Source organism: Malaclemys terrapin, chromosome 15, assembly GCF_027887155.1.
Source record: "Malaclemys terrapin pileata isolate rMalTer1 chromosome 15, rMalTer1.hap1, whole genome shotgun sequence".
In the NCBI taxonomy this organism is placed as follows: domain Eukaryota; kingdom Metazoa; phylum Chordata; order Testudines; family Emydidae; genus Malaclemys; species Malaclemys terrapin.
In genome coordinates this window covers 33,197,257-33,218,571 of record NC_071519.1, presented here as the reverse complement: position 1 = coordinate 33,218,571, position 21,315 = coordinate 33,197,257, and the positions used below count along the sequence as shown (strand labels likewise).

At 42.7% G+C, this 21,315-nt stretch overlaps 1 protein-coding gene across 7 annotated transcripts in view; it reads left to right on the top strand.

Annotated features, from left to right (window-relative positions):
* SIK3 (SIK family kinase 3) overlaps positions 1 to 21,315 on the top strand; it is a 148,401-nt gene that overhangs the window by 86,188 nt on the left and 40,898 nt on the right. For all 7 annotated transcript variants that reach the window (XM_054004830.1, XM_054004829.1, XM_054004835.1 and 4 more), the window contains exon 4: positions 12,606 to 12,767. In XM_054004830.1, coding sequence (XP_053860805.1) covers positions 12,606 to 12,767 — 162 coding nt within the window. The remainder of the gene's footprint in view (positions 1 to 12,605; positions 12,768 to 21,315) is intronic.

Genomic DNA, 21,315 nt, shown 5'->3' with positions numbered 1-21,315 from the left:
CTTTTAATTCATGATGGACAGGTTGCCGGGCCAAACTTGAGCGAGTGGCATTGAGACTCTGAGTGACAGATTAGGTGCGCTTTTATAGTACCACTTGACTTACATTTTGATTTAGGCAATCTGCCTGGTCTCTGCTATACAAACACATTAGCAACGCTAGGTGGCAGTATCCTTCTCACTATTAGGGTGGGTGGCAAACAAAAAATGTAAAGGTGGGACCTGATTCAAAAAAAGGTTGAGAACCCCTGCTCGAAACATAAGTTCCCATTAATTCTGTACTGTCAGATGCCCCATAATTCTGCAGACTTGTGAAGTTCAGCTTACTCTTTGGTGTAATTCTCACCTCCTACGAAGTAGCAGTATTGTATGGTTCTTCACGCACACACAGTGGGAGGCTTTGCTTTTCTGTGGGTCACTGCAAAGAGGCAAACTATCTCTTTACCCCCTTCCTCCTGTTGAATTTGGCAGATATGATCCAAGTATTTCCCTCTTATCCAGAACTGTGTATGTACTAGCAAGCTCATATGCAGACTTGGAAGAGTTTTGTTGGCTACAAAAATAGCCCTGTACATTAATAGAAAGCATAAATTGAATTGTTTTCTAAGATATTTTATGCTGTAGTAAATTCAGATAATTAGAATTGCTAATTTACAGTACATTGCCCCATACTATAGCTTCAGTTGTGGCTGTGAGCAGATACATCTAGTTATCAGTTATGTACTAGAAGGTAAATGACAATGTCTACCTCTCTCTAGTAGGTTCTGACCGTTTTCAAACTTCACACAAGGTCCATTAACTCCCAACTTTATATCTCAGAGAGTGAAGCCAGAATCCCAGCACAGTTTCCTGAGTAGCCAGTGAGACATTTTGTTCTAACATGGGAAGCAGTTTATTGGAGGTGGGGAGGGAACCAAACAGAAGCCCATTTGGAAAATAATCTTTCCTTGCAATCATTAGCATGTACAACACTGAAGAGAATCTCGCATCTTCATTTTGTCAAGAGAAATAGTCTAAGTGTACTGCAGGCTGCCTTCTGAGATTGGAAATCAGAAGGTGTACGACAGATCTTTTTGTAGGTAAAATTTGCTTACCAGGTTTTCCTTCATTCAAGTATCTACCATTTTTGGAGTCACTGGATTTACTGTGAACGTCTTTGGAGGAATCTTCCTTCTCACAACAGCTGTAGTGATAACTCCCTGCTATTCGTTTACAGTGCAGCTACTGTAAAAAGACTAAGGTGTTTTTGGAGAAGGGGAAACGTTTAACATATTCAGTATTTAAAGTGACTTTTAATTTCCGTTGGTAATCCAGCCAAAATGTGTGGGTAAGCAGGCTTGGAATAGGCTGCATGCTTGCACCTATCATCATCTCAAGAGCTGTGCTTCCCTTCCTACAGCTGTATGAGTAGAATATTTTTCCGTGCACATAACATGGCAAAAATCACAGCTTGGTACAGGGTGCATTGGTGGAACAGCCTCAGCAAGAATCCCATTATCTACTGTTCTGGAACACCAGGGAGATCCCCTCTGTGCTACATGTCTGTGTTGAGAGTTTTGGCTGCTTGTTTAATGCTCTCTGAGTATGTGTGGCCGTACAAGCTAAGTTTTAAAGTGAAACCACTGCACTGAACCCCCAAATAAGGGGGGGGGAAGTGCAACCATAATGTTCTGTGTTCAGAAAATGTCAAGAAAGAGAAACATTGCTCATGTATAAGGATCATTTCCGTTGTATCATGTGTGAGGTATTGCATTATACATTTCTGCATACTGTCTGTAGGCTTTTCTGTATGTAATGTGACTTGAAGTGATTTTTGAAGTGTTTAAATAAATTTTCAAAAGTTTTTCAAAATGTAACATTTTACACAATATGAGCATAGGATTCAATTCTTGAACTGGAAAAGGGATGATAATGTCTGTAAATAGGTGTGGCTGTGAAGGGCATCAGTATTCAAGAATGTTAAAATTCAAAGCTTAGCTGTTTTTGTCCCTTGTTAGCTCTTCTGAACTGTAGTCCTGGCTAGCTCCAGCCAGAGCTGCTGTACTTGTCTACTTGAGCTTTCATTAGACAGGCTCAGTGTGTGCTCAGAAGCCCTCCAAATGGCCCACATGTAAACGAGTTCTTTGACTCAGCTGCGATTGATGTGATCATTCATTTCAAGAATGAAAGCGGCCAGGCACAACAGTGAGCGGGAATGATGGAGAGCTGCTTGTGGTGTGCTGTAGGGTCAAAGCACTGCAGAGCACATCATTGTGTTCTGTGCCCTGTACATGTTCTGTATGCACACAAGCTGGCAGTTTGACAGTGTGAACAAATACATGTACCTCTTAAAGGTAGGTCACATTTTTGTTCCACCTGTCTTGACAGCATTCCTTTATCTGAGAGGTCAAACAGAAAATAGGCTAAACGCATGTTTCTGTTTGTTATTTACTCATTAATATTAACAACAACAACAAATACTCTTCAACCCTCAATTACAAAAATTAAATTAAGAGATTAATTTAAAATAACTCACAAGATTATTTTTCTTCAAATATTTATTATTAATACCTAGCTCTTATATAGGGGTTGTCATCCATAGATCTCCACAGCACTTTCTATAGCTGGGGAAGTATCATTATCCCTACTCTACAAATAGAGAAACTGAGGCACACAGAGAGAAGTGACTTTCCCAGGTGTCTCAGCATGTCATCGGCAGAACCAGGGCTAAAACCCAAGCTCCCTGGGTCCAGTGCCCTTATCCATTGTCATCTTATTCGTTGACGTAAGATAGGTGGATAATATGGCGGAATACCTAGGGACTATCTGATTTTCCAGTTATTAGCTTGTGGATTTATCTCAGTGACATTTATTCTTCTACGTTTTTCTATGAAAAACATTTTTGCAACTGATTTGTTTTCCTGAAAGGGTTTTTTTTTTTTTTATCCAGATTGTTACACTCCTTCAGAGTGATCACATGGCTGGAATTAGCTACATTTATCTGAGGACATTTTGTTTCTAATTGGTCATTATGACAAGTTGGATACTGTGCGTTGATAAATCATGTAGGAAATGAATGAGATTGGAAAAAAAATATGGAATTAGTGAAAAAATGGAAACTCTAGGGCAGTGATTGAAGGAGCATGGGTTATTGTCTAATAAGCACTGGAATGCAGAGATACCCTGGCCAGGGGAAGGACGCTCATTTAGCCTGGGGGGGACAGCGCAATGGATAAGGGACCGACAGCCACGGGGGGAGAGAGCTGCTGTATATGGGGAGGGCAGTAACGTGTAAGTTACAGTTCTCCTGGGTGAACCACTGACCGTTCGGGAGGGGGGAGGGATAGCTCAGTGGTTTGAGCATTGGCCTGCTAAACCCAGGGTTGTGAGTAGGGCCATTTAGGGAACTGGGGAAAAAATCTGCCTGGGGATTGGTCCTGCTTTGAGCAGGGGGTTGGACTAGATGACCTCGTGAGGTCCCTTCCCACCCTGATATTTTAGGATTCTGTGAGAGCCTGTCTGTGCCTGTCAACCCATCCAGAGGTAGCTGTTGAGTGATGCAAGCTGCTCCCTCCATGGAATGAGCCTGCCGTTGGCACACACAACTGCGACCCAGGCTGTCCCAGAAGGATTCCGAGCATCTTCCAAAAGCTCACAAGTGCTAGTGAGTGCCCCACCTGTACTGGAGGCTGTTGGGCCAAACACACAATGGGAGCAGCACAAGTTGACTGCTCAGAAACAGCCTCATATTGGTTTTTCTTTTATTTAAAAAGGGAGTCCAAAACAGCTGCTCTGGGTGGGGTCAAGGTCGGCCTAGACAACTCCAAGGATTTCTGGGCAGTGAAGCGGGGTGAGCTTGAGCCCGGGGCTGTTTTTTGGGGGAAAAGAAAAAATCCATGGCAGAGAGTAGGAGGGAGAGTGCCTTCCTGCCCCCCAGCCCAACGCAGCTGCAGACAGGCAGCACAGTAGTGGAAACAGCTGGTGGAGTCCGGAGGAAGGCTGCCTAGAGTTGGGGGGGAGAGGCCAGTAGCCAGTGAGGCAGCAACTGGCATCGGAAAAGAAGGGATGCAGGAAGTGGGGAGCCAGAGGATAGGGACAGCGGGGCCGAATTGTGTCCCTGGAATGCCAGGAACAGAGCTGAAAGGGAGAACGTCCAGTTCAGGAGGGACAGGAAAGACAGATAGTAGGAATAGTAGGGACAGTACCTAGAAGGAGAGAAGACAGTGCTATAAGGGGAAAAGGGGAAAACTTAAAGGAAGAACAGTGCAGTTAAACAAGAAGAATAAATACTTGGAGACTCTTCAGTTATCTAAGAAATTATTAGAAAAAACGAAAACAGTGAGAAAGATAAAGCAAGAATGAAATGTGAAGGAAATAAGCTATAATAAAAGATAAACTGTAATGAAAGAGAAACGGAGAAGAAATAAGGAGGAAGTGAGCTGTAGCAGAAGTAAGAAAACTGTAAGGACTGTAAAACAAAACGCCCAGATGGTGTCGTAAGGCATGCAAGGTGAAGTGACAGGAATAGAGAAATTTGTCAGAGAGGGGACTATAAGACAGAAAAGAGCGAAGTATAAATGTGGAGTCAAGAAGCGAACACATTGTATCAAAGCATACATGTCTTTATTTAAGCTGGAACTCTCAACAGTAAATAAAAATTGCATCAGATGATTGCCCAAGCTATAACTAAACAGCCTAAGAGTTTGTCCTCCAAACTCTGGGCTTACAGAGGCTGAAAACTGAGAAACTGAATAGGGAGCATATAACTCGGGGGGTTATATTCTAATGCATTGTATCTTCTCATTCAAAAAATCTGTTATTTCATAAATACAAATTTGTACCTACAAAGTGAGTTGGATTAAGATGATAGTAGTTAGTATATAGGAGATAACAGCAATAATTTACAGTAGTTTATGATCCACTAAATAGTAGTTCCTGCTAAACCAATTAACTCTGATTTATTGGTGACTATTCCCCACTTCGTTGATTTGTACTGTACCCCAGTGGATTTCAGATAAAACATAATTTGGCATCTAGATTGCCTCTGCTTCTCTTTTTTGCTCTGATTCAGAATGCCCCTCCATCGGACTCATTACACTCATATAGAATTATTCAGTCTGCCTTGTAAAATCCCATTGGGGGGCACCGTAACCGATGACAGTTACTCGAACAAGCACTGCTTGACAATATAATTTTACACATTAATATAATTCACTTAGCACGTGTTCTGCTATACAGAAAATCATCCTAACGTGGTTCACCTCTTTAGTGCCGATAATCCAAGATACTCACTGCTGCAGTTAAGCTAAAAATATCAACGCAGCATTTTCTTGCCTATTGATTGAAAGTCAGTGGAATGTCCTGGGAAATGGAAGGAACTTGCATACACCTGAGTTAGCAGCTCTCGTAGCGCAATCAAGAGGGTGTCTCTTGTATCGGTCACAAAGGCAGAAGGTCTTAGAGTGAGTGTGCTGGCTGTAAAAATGCAGAAAACCCAGTCCCCTTCCTGCCAGATTGTGAAATGCCCTCAATAGCAAAAGGGCAGGAAAGGGAACCTGTCTTTTACTCAAGGGAACCAAGGTGCAGAAGGAGCGTCCGGAAGAAGGGAGCTATTGAGGCATGGTATGTAGCTGTGTGTGGCACATTGCCAAAGGCTCTCCATTCTGAGGGAATCTCTGTGCTTGATAACAGAACACCACTAGCCGTCACCTTCAGCCCCCAACTAAAACCTCTCCAGCGCATCATCAGAGATCTACAGTCTATCCTGAAAGATGATCCTTTACTCTCACAGATCTTGGGAGACAGACCTGTCCTCGCTTACAGACAACCCCCCAACCTAAAGCAAATACTCACCAGCAACCACACATCACTGAACAAAAACACTGACCCAGGAACCTATCCTTGTAACAAAGCCCGATGCCAACTCTGTCCACATATCTATTCAAGTGACATCATCATAGGACCTAATCACATCAGCCATACCATCAAGGGCTCGTTCACCTGCACATCTACCAATGTGATATATGCCATCATGTGCCAGCAATGCCCCTCTGCCATGTACATTGGCCAAACCGGACAGTCTCTCCGCAAAAGAATTAATGGACACAAATCTGACATTAGGAATCATAATACTCAAAAACCAGTGGGAGAACACTTTAACCTGTCTGGTCATTCAATGACAGACCTGCGGGTGGCTATCTTACAACAGAAAAACTTCAAAAACAGACTCCAACGAGAGACTGCTGAGCTGGAATTGATATGCAAACTAGATACAATCAACTCAGGATTGAATAAGGACTGGGAATGACTGAGCCATTACAAACATTGAATCTACCTCCCCTTGCAAGTATTCTCACACCTCTTATCAAACTGTCTGTACTGGGCTATCTTGATTATCACTTCAAAAGTTTTTTTCTCTTACTTAATTGGCCTCTTAGAGTTGGTAAGACAACTCCCACCTGATCATGCTGTGTGTGTGTGTGTGTGTGTATCTCCTCAATATATGTTTCACTCTATATGCATCCGAAGAAGTGGGCTGTAGTCCATGAAAGCTTATGCTCTAATAAATTTGTTAGTCTCTAAGGTGCCACAAGTACTCCTGTTCTTTTTGTGGATACAGACTAACACGGCTGCTACTCTGAAATCTGTGCTTGAGTGCTGCTAGACCTGCAGTTCTTGTAAGAGAACGTGGTGGTCAGAACTACCGGATTCCTGTGTTGCATGAAGTCTCACACACCTACTATCTAAACTAAAAAGAACAGAGTACTTGTGGCTCTTAATTAATTAGCCTCTTAGAGTTGATATGGCTACTTCCACCTTTTCATGTTCTATATGTATCTATATCTCCTTACTATAAATAAATAAATAAATGTGTTAGTCTCTAAGGTGCCACAAATACTCCTGTTCTTTTTACGGATACAGACTAACATGGCTGCTACTCTGAAAACTATCTAAACTGGCTCAGTTAAAAACATTCCCAGCCTTTTGCTCTAGAAATGCAACAAGAGGTCCGTGAGAGCCAGTGCAAGTTGGAAGGGCAGGGCATTCATGTTTCAAAATAATAATAAAGATGTTCAGGTGTTTAAATGCATACTATCCACTTGGAATCAATTTGGTTTGAATGGGTGAGTTAATCTCAGATCCCACCTGTTCCTGAGTCTCCCTGCCAGGGGCTGGGATGTTTGCAATCACACTTCAGAAAGGTTCTCTCTCAGACCAACCACAAAACAGGAAATGGACTGGCTATGCAAGAGAGAGGATGAAACTGACTACGCAAATTGCTGTCAATGCATAGAGTAAGCAAACAGGGGTGGTGGGGGGAAGTGGAGAGGGAGAGTATTTGCACCCCTAATCTTAATTGAAAGGTATTTTAGCTGATGTAACAGTAATACGTGCCACAAATAAAAGTGACACACTGATGAGTCCGTGTAGTGGTGTTTTGTACTTTTAAGGGAAAACTCTGAGGCAGTATGATCAATGGGCAGGATACTGGCCAGGGAGTGAGGAGGCTTGGGTTCTGTTTGTGGCCCTGGCACCGAACTGCTGTGTGACCTTGTGTGAGTCACTTGATCTCTGTGCCTCTGTCTCTGCTCCTGCCCTGTGTCTATCTGGTCTGTTGAGATTGCCTATTGATTGGGGCAGAGACACACACACACTCTCTCTCTCTCTCTCTCTCTAAATGTACATCATCCAGCACAAGTGAACCCTGAGCTTTAGGTGCTACCATTATAGAAATGTAAGATGACACTCCTGATGTGCCAGTCACTGAAAGGGGGTTGGCTAGAATGTCAGTCTCTAAGACCTTTTTATCACAGGGTCTCGAAGTACCCTGCAGACTTTATTAAAGTGTCACATGTCTTCCGTGTGATAGATCAGTATTATCCTCATTTTACAGATAGGGAAGCTACTTGCCTAGGTCAGGCACAAGGAGTGTATTGTTGAACCAGGAATGGAATCTGCTGAATTCCCAGTCTGTGCCTTATGCCTTTTCCCTTTGGGCCTGATCCTGTTTCTGTTTAAGTCAGCAGGAGCAGGATTGGTCTCTTGATATTAGCTCTATGGAGAGCAGTGACTGATCCTTTTAGAAAAGAACCTGAAGTGGAGTCACACCCGGCTTTCTGGTCAGAAGACAACACTTGAGGATAACACTGAATGCCTAGGATTCAGCTGCAAGAGCCTGTGCTTCTGGATTTGATGCATGTGGGACTAAGGTGGCTAGGCCCCCAGTTCAACATTTAGGCCAAGTGTGACTTGCCTTGCACAAGAGATGTTCTGCAGACTAAGCTGGTAATGGTTAATTTCAGAATACAGTTGCTTTCAGTGGTATGTGAAGTATTCTGTAGCTTCATTGTTTTTATCCTTCTAGAGCCTGTACAGAAATGTCAGCATTTTGCAAGTGTGGTGCCTACGTGCAAAGCTCAGGGACGGGCCTCCACTCTGGCTTTCTTCATGGTAGTGAAATTTCACATCTAAGTTTAAAGGAATTTTTGCAGTCTAATGAAGCCGTACGTGCTGAAAGAGGAGACAGTGCTATGTGTGCAGACAGGTCTGGGAGAGTTTCATTTAAGAATCAAACTCTGAAGTGTTTATTAAACCAAAATGTTTGTGTAAATCTGAATGTTAGGGTAGAGTTCTGAGAAATGATGCCTAAGGGAGCTGAAAAACAAATGGTAAAAGTGGCAGTTGTCATAGCAGAAGCTGACCTGAGTGTGGGGTGACAGGAGATTCTCTTATGCAATCCCAAACGCCGTCCCAAAATCTGTTTGTGTTAAACAAACTGTGGTCTTAAATTACAAGTCATGTCATCCCTCCAGTCTGTTTGTAAGTGGTGATATCTGGTTGACATAGTTAAGATTGATTAAATTTCTTAGAACCTGATTAGAAGACCTGAAATCTGTACAAACGGAAGTCCTGAAATGGCAATTGCTTTCTAGGTTGTGAAATGTGGTTTTAACAATGACCAAAGTACAGTTTCTATTCTTGCATGTTTTCATCCTCATTGGTATTTGAATCTGGATAGAGCATAATATGCTCATGGGAACCTTCCAGAAATATTCCTTATTGAATAATTAGTTTGATTTCTTGCCTTCAGTACTGACACTTAAGAACCCTTTTAAAATGCACATGTGGATTTTCAGTGTTGAGCGACCAGAATCTGGAATTTTGTATTATCAGGTGTGTTTACTACATTTGCAAATGATGTTCCCAATCCTGCAAAGACTGAAGCACCAGAGTGATTTGATTTGCTTGGGACATGCTCCATAGCCTGTTGAAATCTATGGGAGTGTTTACACTGAATCATGCTCCATTTGTCAATGCGACAACTCACATGAGTAAAGAACCTATGGTAAAGCATAGTGCTTAATGGGCTCTGTTGGGACTACTTGTGGTAATAGGCATTGCACTTGGCAGGAAATGTTTGAAGGGTCACATCATAATAGGGGATGTATCCCCTTCCAAGACTCGCTGCAGATGTGCTTACTACGTACATGGCTGTAGGAATAAATTAAACTTAAATGGCAAGTTTTTTGGGGGAAATTAATCAGACTCTATCCAACTGCATTAGAAATCAGCCCCCAAAGAAATGAATTACTTTTCATCAGAAGCAAGTAGAAGTGCTTTGATGTATCTTTGTAATTAGTATTTATTGCAAGACAATTATGTCTCTGGTATTTTAATTAATGGGTGGTTTGGCAAAGCAGCCACCTGATGGGAAACCTTCAGAAGTGGTTTGTATTTATTCTCCAGAACGGACTTCTCTTTCAAGCTCTCTAATTAATGCAGTTTATGAGGTAAAATATATTGAAGCAATCAGGCCTTGGATTTGGGGGCCTTTTGAGGTCAGATCAACAGTTCACTTAAAATAAATGGCCTCTCAAAACGTGGGAGGATGTGACATCGAGTTTTCATTTGTTACATTTCTTTGCAGTGTACATTCATAAAGCATCATTACAAGGGGTCATTGATTTCTGTCTGCTTTCAAAGATTGTGTGATTCTGGCATCCTTATTCATGGGAGTGGGGGGTTGGAGAGCATTCCAGTAGCCTATCACACTTTCTTTCTGAACTCCTTCTCAAGGAGTCTAGGTGTTAACAGTTATATGTTCTCTGAAGTATATAGAGACAGGAGTAAGAAGAAAAAGTACCTATGCGTTTTGTTTGGTGTTTGGTTAATCTGTTCCATAGCTTGATTTTTAGCCCCGCTATGGCACAAAGTGCTGTGTAGCTAACCTGGAGGATATGAAGGGTAATAAGGGTGTGTCCTTAACTTTTTTTCTTATTGCTTTGAACAAGAAAGTCAGTAGGTGCCATGAACTGTATTTACAGTAGCTTTTTCAGATCTCAAGCAGTAGCGATCTTCCAGCTTTTTAAATCGGATGAGGCTCTCTGAAACACATGAAACAAATGCACTATTGTGTAGTTGTTCCTGATGCATGCTATTGTAGATAGAGAATGGGCCCAAGTGAGGATAATGGGATAGGGTTGTGTATGAAGTTGCTCTTCCCATTTGTAAGGGAAACAAGACAATTTGTAAATATTGGGATATTTGGTTAGTGTGCGCTCTAGTGTGCCTTCAACCAGGATTCCTCATGCTTTTTCAGTGTGGTCCCCTTGTGGGAAACACCTCCTACCCCATTTGCAAATCATGCAACACCTAGGGTGGTTCCTTACAAAGCAAAGAAATATTAGGAAACTGCATTGTTTTTTCTAATAATTCTGATGGAGTCTCTGGCTCTTGTTTCCTCTCTGTCTCCTCAATTACCTAGATGAGCGTGGAATGCCTGTAGTAGAAGATAGAAGCAAGGAGGTGGAGCCACTATAGTTGAACCTGTCAATTGTTCAGACTGTCCCCAAGTGCTCTGTGGACACTGAATGATCCATGGGTCACAGACTGAGAACCTCTGCTGTAATAAAATAGGAGAGGTAGATTTTTGAATGCTACTTTGCTTGGCACAGCCTCAAGGAAATCTCTCTTAGGCTCTTGAGAGATGCTTCCCCTTGACAGTCTCAGTTGCCTACAATAATCTAGCTGCTTTCCCTATCTCGTTGTCCACCTTTCCTGCCCTTGTGCACACTTGCAGAGACGCATCAGGGTACTTGGCTAGGCCTGTGGATTTGGGTTTGTATTTCTGCCGGTTGAAATTCTCTCTCCAAAACTGAAAGCCAAGTAGTTTGACACAATTCCTCTTGGGATGAATCCTGTCTTTTTAAAGCTTTATCCTTGTAAAGGTGTTTAAATGTAAAGTGTATTAATTTATCTTGGTTTGCAGTCATGCCACCTCCCATTCTGATCTTATCAGCAAAGTAGGGTCAAATTGGGTCAGTACTTGGACAGGACATTTCCAACAACAAGCCCAGCTTCAGCAGATGTTACATTGAAATGAAATGCTTTTTTTAAAAAAATTAAGGTAATATTCCAACAAAATATCTAAGTACCCAGACTTTCTCCAGGAGCAGTATTTACCTGACTTTTGCAATGATGAATTAGTTATGCAGAAAGTCTCACTTCATGACACTTGTGCAGATATATAAAAACATGAATGTCACTTATTAAAACAGCAAACACCTAGAAATTTGAGCAAGCATAAAGGCACAGGGCGGCAAATTCCTGGATGTACATTTTAAAATGTTCCTCGCTTCAGGAAGTGTTGCAAAAATGAAATACATATGGGCATACATTAGGGAGTTGTACTCGTAGTCTTCCTCTGTGTTATAGGGTTTAGTCACTAGAATCCTGTTGATAAAATAGGAGCATTTATATTGTAGGAACATGCAGGGCTTTGGAGCTGTGGTCCGGCTCCGATCCAGCTCCAGGCAAAAACCTGCAGCTCCACTGCCCCGGAGCTGCTCCGCGCTCCAGCTCCAGGCTCCACTCCAAAGCCCTGGGAACATGGGTCTGATCCACTCTGGCAGTTCCTAAGGGCCATGCAGTTTAGGATCCTGTTTCTGATGTCCTAGAATCTATGATGCTGGCCAGCACCAGGTGGTTCTGTAGGGAGATGTGGGATAGTCTGCCAGTCTACCCCCCACACACGTGAGATGGTATCTTGGTTTCTAATAGAGATTGGATTGAGTCTTGCACAGAAGGTTTAATACTTCCAAAATGTATCTTTACTTGTACAGCTGAGTGTAGTTATTCTCTAAATGCAGACCAGCCTCCAGCCTTATGACACTTCTCTTGGCTTGCAGACAGCATGAGTAATTGTCATAGTGACACCATTTATTAGCCCTAACATAACTCCCAATTTTGCACCCATTGAGTCAGGAGGATCCCGGAGTAGGCCCAACCCCTTGCTGGGTAGTTTCTTTCTTTCCTCCTCTGATGAATGTGTGTGTGAAAGTGCAGGAGTTAGTCTTTAGTTCTGAGTATCGTCTGTCCCCATGAAAACGTGCCCCTTGTAACTGAAAAATGCCCTTCTATTCTCAGTGAGTTTTTAGCACTCTCCAGTAACCTAAGCATTAATTGGACTGAAGCTTGTACTTCTTAATGGAGGGAGATTATGTCATGGTGAAATACTGCTTTTTATTTTTTATCCCTCTACTTTTCTTGTTAGCAGTACCCCAGATGCCCATTTCCTGCCTGTCTTTCCTGTGCCAATAACCATTTGTTCTATTCTTGGTCCCCTACAGATCACCTGGTAGCCCATGGACGGATGGCTGAGAAAGAAGCTCGGAGAAAGTTCAAGCAGATTGTAGCTGCTGTCCACTTTTGTCACTGTTGTCACATAGTTCACAGAGACTTGAAGGCAGAGAATCTGCTGCTGGATGCTAACCTTAACATCAAAATAGCAGGTGAGCTGGGAGCTAGCGGAGGGGGAGGAAGGCAACCGCTGTTAGAAGTTGATAAATGGAGGCACTCGCTGTTTATGCTATTCAGAAAGAAGGAAGCACCGTTCAGTTAAAGGAAACTTAAAATTTCTGTGTGGCCCAAAGCCAGCAAATGACAAATTATAGAGTAATGAGGAGTCCGGTGGCACCTTAAAGACTAACAGATTAATCTCCACCAGACTCCTCGTTGTTTTTATGCATACAGACAAACACGGCTACTGCTCTGATAAATTATAGTGTGTTGATTTATATCCCCCTTCATGGTGCTAAATACTGGGCTTTTACTCTGCAGGCAGTATTGGTGTTACAAAAGCTATGGTGTTCCAATCACTTTCCAATGTGTGAGACACAACTAGAGGCTGACCTCGAGGCTGAGTCCTGTTCTCAGTTTAGGGTTTCTCAGAAGTGGGGCAGGGTGAACGAGAGGTAGGGAGTGTGGAAAAATAAAGACGACAAAGTTTAGTGGTAGAGAGGCTGAGAGAAAGTAAAGAGATTTTGATCAATTCCGTTCTCTTCGTGTTGAAGAGAGAAAATCACCACAATAGCGTCTCACTTAGCAGTATATCAAGAACGGAGCAGAAAGCTGAAGACGATCCAACAAGGCCACGTACACGTTTTCAGCAACGGGCTCTTTGCACAATGATAGGAGCCTCTGTTGTTCTGGCATGCGTCAATAAGTCCTGGTGGAATGGGTGGATATTTTTCAGCTAGCATGCCTTCTAGTCAAGCCCATGTTACAGGCACTCTCTAAACTGTTGTCACACAGACCTTCGTGTCTGTGTTGCTTCCCAGTATGAAAATGTGTCTGATCTGTCCAGCTCCACACAGGGCCGGCTCCAGGCACCAGCCTGGCAAGCAGGTGTTTGAGGCGGCCACTCCGGAGAGGGGCGGCAGGTCCAGCTATTTGGCGGCAATTCGGCGGACGGTCCCTCACTCCCGCTCGGATCGAAGGACCTTCCGCTGAATTGCCACCGCAAATCACGATCGCTGCTTTTTTTTTTTTTTTTTTTTTATGCTGCCAGAGAGGCTGTCATCAGTCTACCATCTAAACTCTCTGGGCTTAGATCAGAATACACCAGCTAGTCCTTAATGTCACTTAGATACATATGAATGGTGAATGTCTGCTCAAAACAAAGGCAGGTCTTGTATCCATTTGGCCACCTCACCATACAGGTTTTCCCTTTGGGATGGCAAATAGCAATCCATTTAATTCCATTGATGCATGGATCCCAGCAAATGCCAAAGCTGTGGAAAGAGCTCCATGCTGTCCTGATAAATAGGCATCCATGGAGAGCGCCTCAGATTCATCTTTCTCTCCTAGCCCAGTGGCTGGAGTGTAATGCTAACAGCTGCTCCGGTGGTGGCACATATGATTGATGTCCGATGTGAATGATTCCTTTCTCTGCCTCCCTGTGTATTTATTTTTCCCCTCTATAATGTGTGTGTGCATTTTCCTTTTCAATGGTTAGGTGAATATCCATATTGTAGTACCTGGCAGAGCTGAAATAGTGAAAGGTTTGTCAGCATTTTAATTATAGAACCCCTTTTAGAAGGATTTATAACTTGACTGAAACTTGCTTCGGGCTGTGACTTGGCACAGAACTACTCAGTCTGGGAGCAATTTTAATACTGACCTGATTTACCAAGTTTAGGAACTTTTTTTAGTGAGCCATCATCTCGAGATGTACATTTTCTAGGTTTAAATCGCAGTATTTTGGTCACAAGTCTGGCAGAGGAATTTAACTTTCTTTACAAATATGTTGTTCCTAGTCTTTTTGCTTATCACTATTTAGAATTAAGATATTCTTAGAGCAGACAGTGGCATGCGAGTGGCAGGTTGATGGAGATGGAAAGGTGAACAGCCCAAACCTGCATAGGTCACAATGCTTGGAGCAGGGCCAGAGGTGCTGCTGAAGGGCTGGGCTCATGTTCCAACACTCCTCTGGGTGGCGGCCTTTCCATGACTAGAGGATCCCCCTGCACCTCTGCCACGAAATTAACTAAAAATGCGTGACAAAATCATAGCCTTATTTATGATTAATGTATATTCTTATGTCTGCCGTATGCAAATACACTTACAAATAATTTTAGACTTTCTCTTTTATGATGAGTGGGAAAAATTCCTGCATGTACAATTAAAAAAAAAAAAAAAAAAACTCTTCAGAAATAACTTTGGCAGAATCTGAAATGCGGCTGGATTCCCTGAAGAAATGTCCATATGAACATGCTGACAAGTTATGTGAATGTTTGAAAATTGTGGAAACTTTTTTTTTTATTTTTTTTTTTTTTTTTTTTTTTTTTTTAAACCTAAGGAAGCTGGAAACTATTCTCCTTCCCAATCTCTGCTCCCAGAATGGTCTCTAGAAGATAGTTCCCACCCATGTGGTAGTGTTGTTTTACTTGGCAGGGAGACTTGGTAGTGATTGAAGAACAGCCTGGAAAAGTTGATTTACAGTACAGGATTTTCCAAGTATTTAGTTTTGTCCCTAGATCCCATCAATTATAATTTGACACCGGTGATTCTGTTATGTCAAGAACAAAAAGTGGTAGCAGCTGATTTTTTTTTCTTGCAGGACCCCCCAGAATGAATACTTGAGAAATACATAGAACTGTACAGACAGGATGAAAGATAAGCAGAACCTTACTGCCAAGCCCTTTAACAATCTCTAAATTAAAAACCTCTTCCCTGTGAGGCAGGTGATATTACTTCTATAGCTCCCCTCAACTGAGTGTTTCAAAGGGCTTCACAAGCCTCCATGTGGTATTCTTCATTCATTTCACAGAGTGGGACCGAGGCACAGAAAGGTGAAGTGACCTATCCAGGGACATAGCGTCACTGGCAGATCTGGAAATAGAATCTAGAAATCCTGTTGCCCAGTCCCCTGTTCTGAGTACCAGGCTACACTGCCTCTCGAAGTATACAAGATAAAAAGGAAGCAAAGGGGTCATGTTTTGTGTAGTTCCGTTTTGCACTGCATGTGTAGCTCTGTGGGAAATAGCATGCTGTGAGATGGTTAGTATTGTCGAAGTGCATTATGTCTGATCTTTGGCATTATGTGCAAAGCGCTCTCCAGCTTCTGCAGTTTTACAGGAACTTGCAAATCACCCATTGGAGGGTAATGGGAAACTCCCCAATTCCTGCCAGTGTGAACTTCCCAGTGAGCTCCTATTGCTCTATAAGCAGAATATACCCAGAAAGATAATGGAACAAATAATTAAGCAATCAATTTGCAAACATCTAGAAGATAATAAGGTGATAAGTAACCGTCAGCATGGATTTGTCAAGAACAAATCTTGTCAAACCAACCAGATCGCTTTCTTTGACAAGGTAACAAACCTTGTGGATAGGGGGAAGTGGTAGATGTGGTATATCTTGGCTTTAGTAAAGCTTTTGATACTGTCTCGCATGACCTTCTCATAAACAAACTAGGGAAATGCAACTTAAATGGAGCTACTATAAGGTGGGTGCATAACTGGTTGGAAAACCGTTCCCAGAGAGTAGTTATCAGTCGTTCACAGTCATGCTGGAAGGGCATAATGAGTGGGGTCCCGCAGGAATCCGTTCTGGGTCCAGTTCTGTTCAATATCTTCATCAAGGATTTAGATAATGGCATAGAGAGTACACTTATAAAGTTTGTGGACGCTACCAAGCTGGGAGGGGTTGCAAGTGCTTTGGAGGATAAGGATTATAATTCAAAATGATCTGGACAAACTGGAGAAATGGTCTGAAGTAAATAGGATGAAATTCAATAAGGACAAATGCAAAGTGCTCCACTTAGGAAGGAACAATCAGTTGCACGCATACAAAATGGGAAATGACTGCCTAGGAAGGAGTACTGCGGAAAGGGATCTGGGGATCGTAGTGGACCACAAGTTAATACGAGTCAACAGTGTAATACTGTTGCAAAAAAACAAACATCATTCTGGGATGTATTAGCAGGAGTGTTGTAAGCAAGACAATAGAAGTAATTCTTCCGCTCTACGCAGCGCTGATTAGAGCTCAACTGGGGTATTGTGTCCAGTTCTGGGTGCCACATTTGAGGAAAGATGTGGACAAATTGGAGAAAGTCCAGAGAAGAGCAACAAAAATGATTAATGAGGGAAGATTGAAAAAAGTGGATTTGTTTAGTCTGGAAAAGAGAAGACTGAGAGGGGACAGGATAACAATTTTCAAGTATATAAAAGGTTGTTACAAGGAGGAGGGAGGAAAAATGATTGTTTTTAACTTCTGAAGATAGGACAAGAAGCAATGGGCTTAAATTGCAGCAAGGGAGGTTGAGGTTGGACATTAGGAAAAACTTCCTAACTGTCAGGGTGGTTAAGCACTGGAATAAATTGCCTAGGGAGGTTGTGGAATCTCCATCCTTGGTGATTTTTAAGAATAGGTTAGACAAACACCTGACAGGGATGGTCTGATAATACTTAGTCCTGCCATGAATGCAGGGGACTGGACTAGATGACCTCTCGAGGTAGCTTCCAGTACTTTGATTCTGTAGTGGGCTTTTGTATGTGGCTTTGTGTTCTTTTTATGGTTGAATATTGGTAAGTGCAATACTGTTAAGTAACTGCCTTTAAGTAAAATGCAGTAACAATGACTGGAAGTTGGCAGTGCTGCTATTCTCACTTGCAGGTGAACAGAAAGCACTTTCTTACGCCTGCAAATGTTTCTGCCTTGCTGCCTAGCTTGCTTCTTCCCGTGGAGGGTTTTTCTCCAGCGTATCTGCTCAAAGGGTGAGAGTCAGAAGTTTTTGGCAATGTGCTTCTCTTTGCTTACAGTCAGAAAGTTCACCCAGGGGCTGCGACACTCGGTAAACACCAGGGCCATCCTGGAAGCCACTTTCAGAAGAGGATCTCATCTGTAAGACCATCGCTTAACAAGAATGCTCCTCAACCTCTTCCACCTTCTGAAGGCAAAAGCCAGTTACTGTACAGATGTTCTGTCCCCTTCTGGTTCTAGTGCTCTATGGAAACAGAGCTAGAATATACCACAGCTAGTCCATCTCGGAGTTCCCCCTCCTAGCCTATGGCAGGGCTTCCACTGCAGTGCCAGCCATTGGGTTAGTTAACAACTTCTAGCTGATTCAGATAATAAAAATGGCTTTCCTAAGACCCCTTCTCCCAGCTGCTGTGGCTACATTCAGTCCTGACCAGTGGTAAGAGTGCTCTGTAGGGTGCTCCATTTCTTCTGTTTGTGGACAACATCCTGGTTGCGCTCTGGTAGGTGGATCTGTAGGCAAACCGGTATTTTCCCTCAGTCTGTGACAGTTCTCATAGACTGTAAGTATGTTTGTTTAAAAAGCAGAGTTTTACTTTTAAAATCCTCTCACACACAGATATTCCCTCCTTGCGCCACACAGCTTTAAGAAGTCTGTTTCCTCCCCACATTTGACCTCAGTTCATTAAGCACAGGTGGGTTCTGGAAAACTATTTCCAGCCGTTCAGCAGGACTTCATATCAAAGAGAGCCATCTGATTCTAGCTCCCTGTAGAGCTGAAAGGCATGAATCACTGTGAAGTCTGAAATGCTGTGCAAAGAGGAAGTTCTTCAAAGTGAGTTATTTTCCCCACCGAAGCCCAGCCACAATGCAAAATGAACACCAGTGCTCTTAGGATCTGCTGGCTGCCTTACCTACATGTCTGATTCCAGAGTCCTGAGACATTTCTTCTGTTTGCTGTACGGATAATTTTGGTTCAAGAGTAGCAGCGAAGGCTAGCAACCATGAGCTTTCTGATCATGCTGTTGAAGCAAGGAGGCATTTGTGTTGTTTTAGCCCCAGTTACATATATGCCTGGGACTATATCCTTGGTAGAAGTGACAGTTAGGATCATTGTTTCTACAATAACTGGTTCGGTGTTCAGCTAGGACCAAAGCTATTTAAAGCCACCTAAACGTCCTACCAGACTTAAGTTATTCAACAAGTGCTTCATCTGTCAAATGAGATGCTCGGATTTAAGATGTCTTTGGGGGGAAAATGTATTAAAAATGGACTGTGAGCAGAGAGGTGCAGGCATTTAAAATCTGCTATCAGTACTGGGTGGAGTACTGAAACAGCTGATACTCTGAGATGTTCATACCTATTGTTTGTGTCTGAGCTTTTCCACGTCATTGAGTTCTGCACCCACCTGTCACTCGCATACATGGCCTGAGTCTTTTAGACTTGCCAATAGCCTGTATGTGCCACATAGCAATGTGCATGTTATGCATCTAGGCTCAGATTGTCAGAGGACCCACAGGGGTCAGAGCTGAGTTCCCAAGGCCATTTGGACAATCCCAGCCAGGATGGTTTCCCAAAAAAATCTCAGCTTGGACTTGGTTGTAGTTCTGGTTACTTGCCATTGAGGTTTGCTGCAGCTTGTGGTGAAGATTATAGACTTGCTCGTGTTAACAATTGGGTGGGAGGAGCTTGTTTAAGTTCTGCCTTTAACACTTTGAGACAGGAGCTGTGGTTTTGTTGCCTGTCTTGTTCTTTCATTTCCTCTGTGTATCATCCTTTCTCCTCTCTGCCCTCCTCCCCCTGATTCTCAAGCTGCAAAGAGCTCACTATTAATAATGGTAATGGTTCCCAAGAATGCTCTAAAGCTCTTTGGAACACATTGCCTTCCTGCAGAATGTTAGGGATAAAAAACCAAACCATGCCAACTAGCTACCGAAGTTGCAGCACATGCCAGTTTATTTGAGGAAAAACTTGCGTTTAAGCTTGATTGCACATGGTTTGTTGTTAAAGGTGCAGCCCACTTTTGTAGGCTTTAGTGCTTGCCTGGCAGTTGGAATTCAGTGACTTGCCAAGCGTCCCACTGCAAGCATGAGAGCACATTTCAAAGGTTTGCAGAGGTGGACTAGAGAAACTCCAAGCTGTGTGCTGTTTCTGTGAATCAGTCCCTTAGGCTGAATGTTGTTGTATTTGCCAAGCCAGAGTAATTTATTTGGTTCCCAACATTGTGCAAAACCCAAGGAGTTGCAAGTGGTGGGTTTGAAATTAATTTGAGTTTATTATATTAATCTGTTGGCTGATTTTTGAAGTAGTTTTTGGTCTTGAACTGTCCTGTTCATGTGGTGTGATGTACTACAGTAGCAACCACAATGTGCCGGGCCCCCTCCGTTAATAGAAATACAGCCCTGGTGTTTTTATTCTCTGTAAGATGACGAGCAGTTTACTGAAGGGTGGGATGAGGATAAAGCGAACGTATTCTTTCTTTTTAAGTTTGTTTAAACTATCGTCAGCTCTCCCCTACCATGACCAGCCCCCATCAGTTAGCTGGCTAATATTTTTGTAGATGTCATTGTAGGTATTTGAAAGAGAAGAGGGTGGTAGTCTCATGGAGCACATCCTGGAGAGAGCTTTCCAAATAAGGGTCAGCACGGAAAAAGGCAAAGATCGCTGGAGAAGCTGAAACATGTGGATTGGGATGGGGATGGGGAGGAAGGTTGGCAGTGGGTTGGAGGGTATGGAATAACATGTTACCGTCAAAGTTAAATAGGCGTCTTGTGCAGTGTTGAGATACTCTGGCGATAGGAGCTATGGGAATCCCTAAGATGGCTGCTTGCCATTGTTGGTTCTTCTCATAGTTCCCTCTTTGAAATATGGAGATCTTGTCTGATACGCTCGGCAGTTGTGTGTGTCTATCCAGATGCCAGCGCTTTCAGTGTTATAAGCCAGACCTGCATAATTCTGCTTGCCCCCGGGGAGTAACTTTTTTGATGAACAAGTAAAATAAAACTTTTTTTTTTCCATTATCAATCACGATTTTTAAGCATGGGTAAGTAGATTATGTGCTGGGGTGGGGAAATGTTCGTGACAGTTTTGCAAAATGAAAGTAGGGGAAAAAAATCTTCACAGTGTAAAGGACTGAGCTCATCTCTTGGTATCTCTGCATCTTGAATACACCTTGCCACCTCCATAAATACCAAAGGCCAGTTTCTTTTCCATTTCTCCATATTTCTAGCGGACTGTTGGAGAGCAGATTTTAACCTAGCAAAGTGCTAGGTTGAGACTAATTCTGCTTGAAGTACAAAGCTTGGAGCCTGTGTTTCATTGGTGCTTTGGCCAAAGATGTTAATGTTATCCCCCATGCATTGCAGTTAGGGGGTCAAAGTTAATCTTACTAAATTCATCATAAGACATTTCTATTTTTACCAGCTGTACTCTCTCTTGCACCTTGGTGCCCTGCTTTTTTTTATTCACATCGAATTTGTGAGACAGGTTATTTCCTCACTGGCTTCCCTGCTTTTACACCATCTCTCTCAGAAGCCCTATATGAAGATTTGCTTCTCATGCAAATACTATGAAAACAGTGTGTTACTGATGTGGGCCCTGGTCGGTGTGCATTAACGTCATTCGTGCTCATACTGGGGCATTATCAGCATAAACATCCAAAGGCAAAGCAATTTGCAAATAAGCTTTGATAGAATTCCGCTTGTAAGGTGTTGCTGTTTATGTGGCATGTAAACAGCATCATGCTATTTTGTTTTCTTTTCCTTGACTGGAGAGAGAAAAAGGGAAGAAACGGTTAAT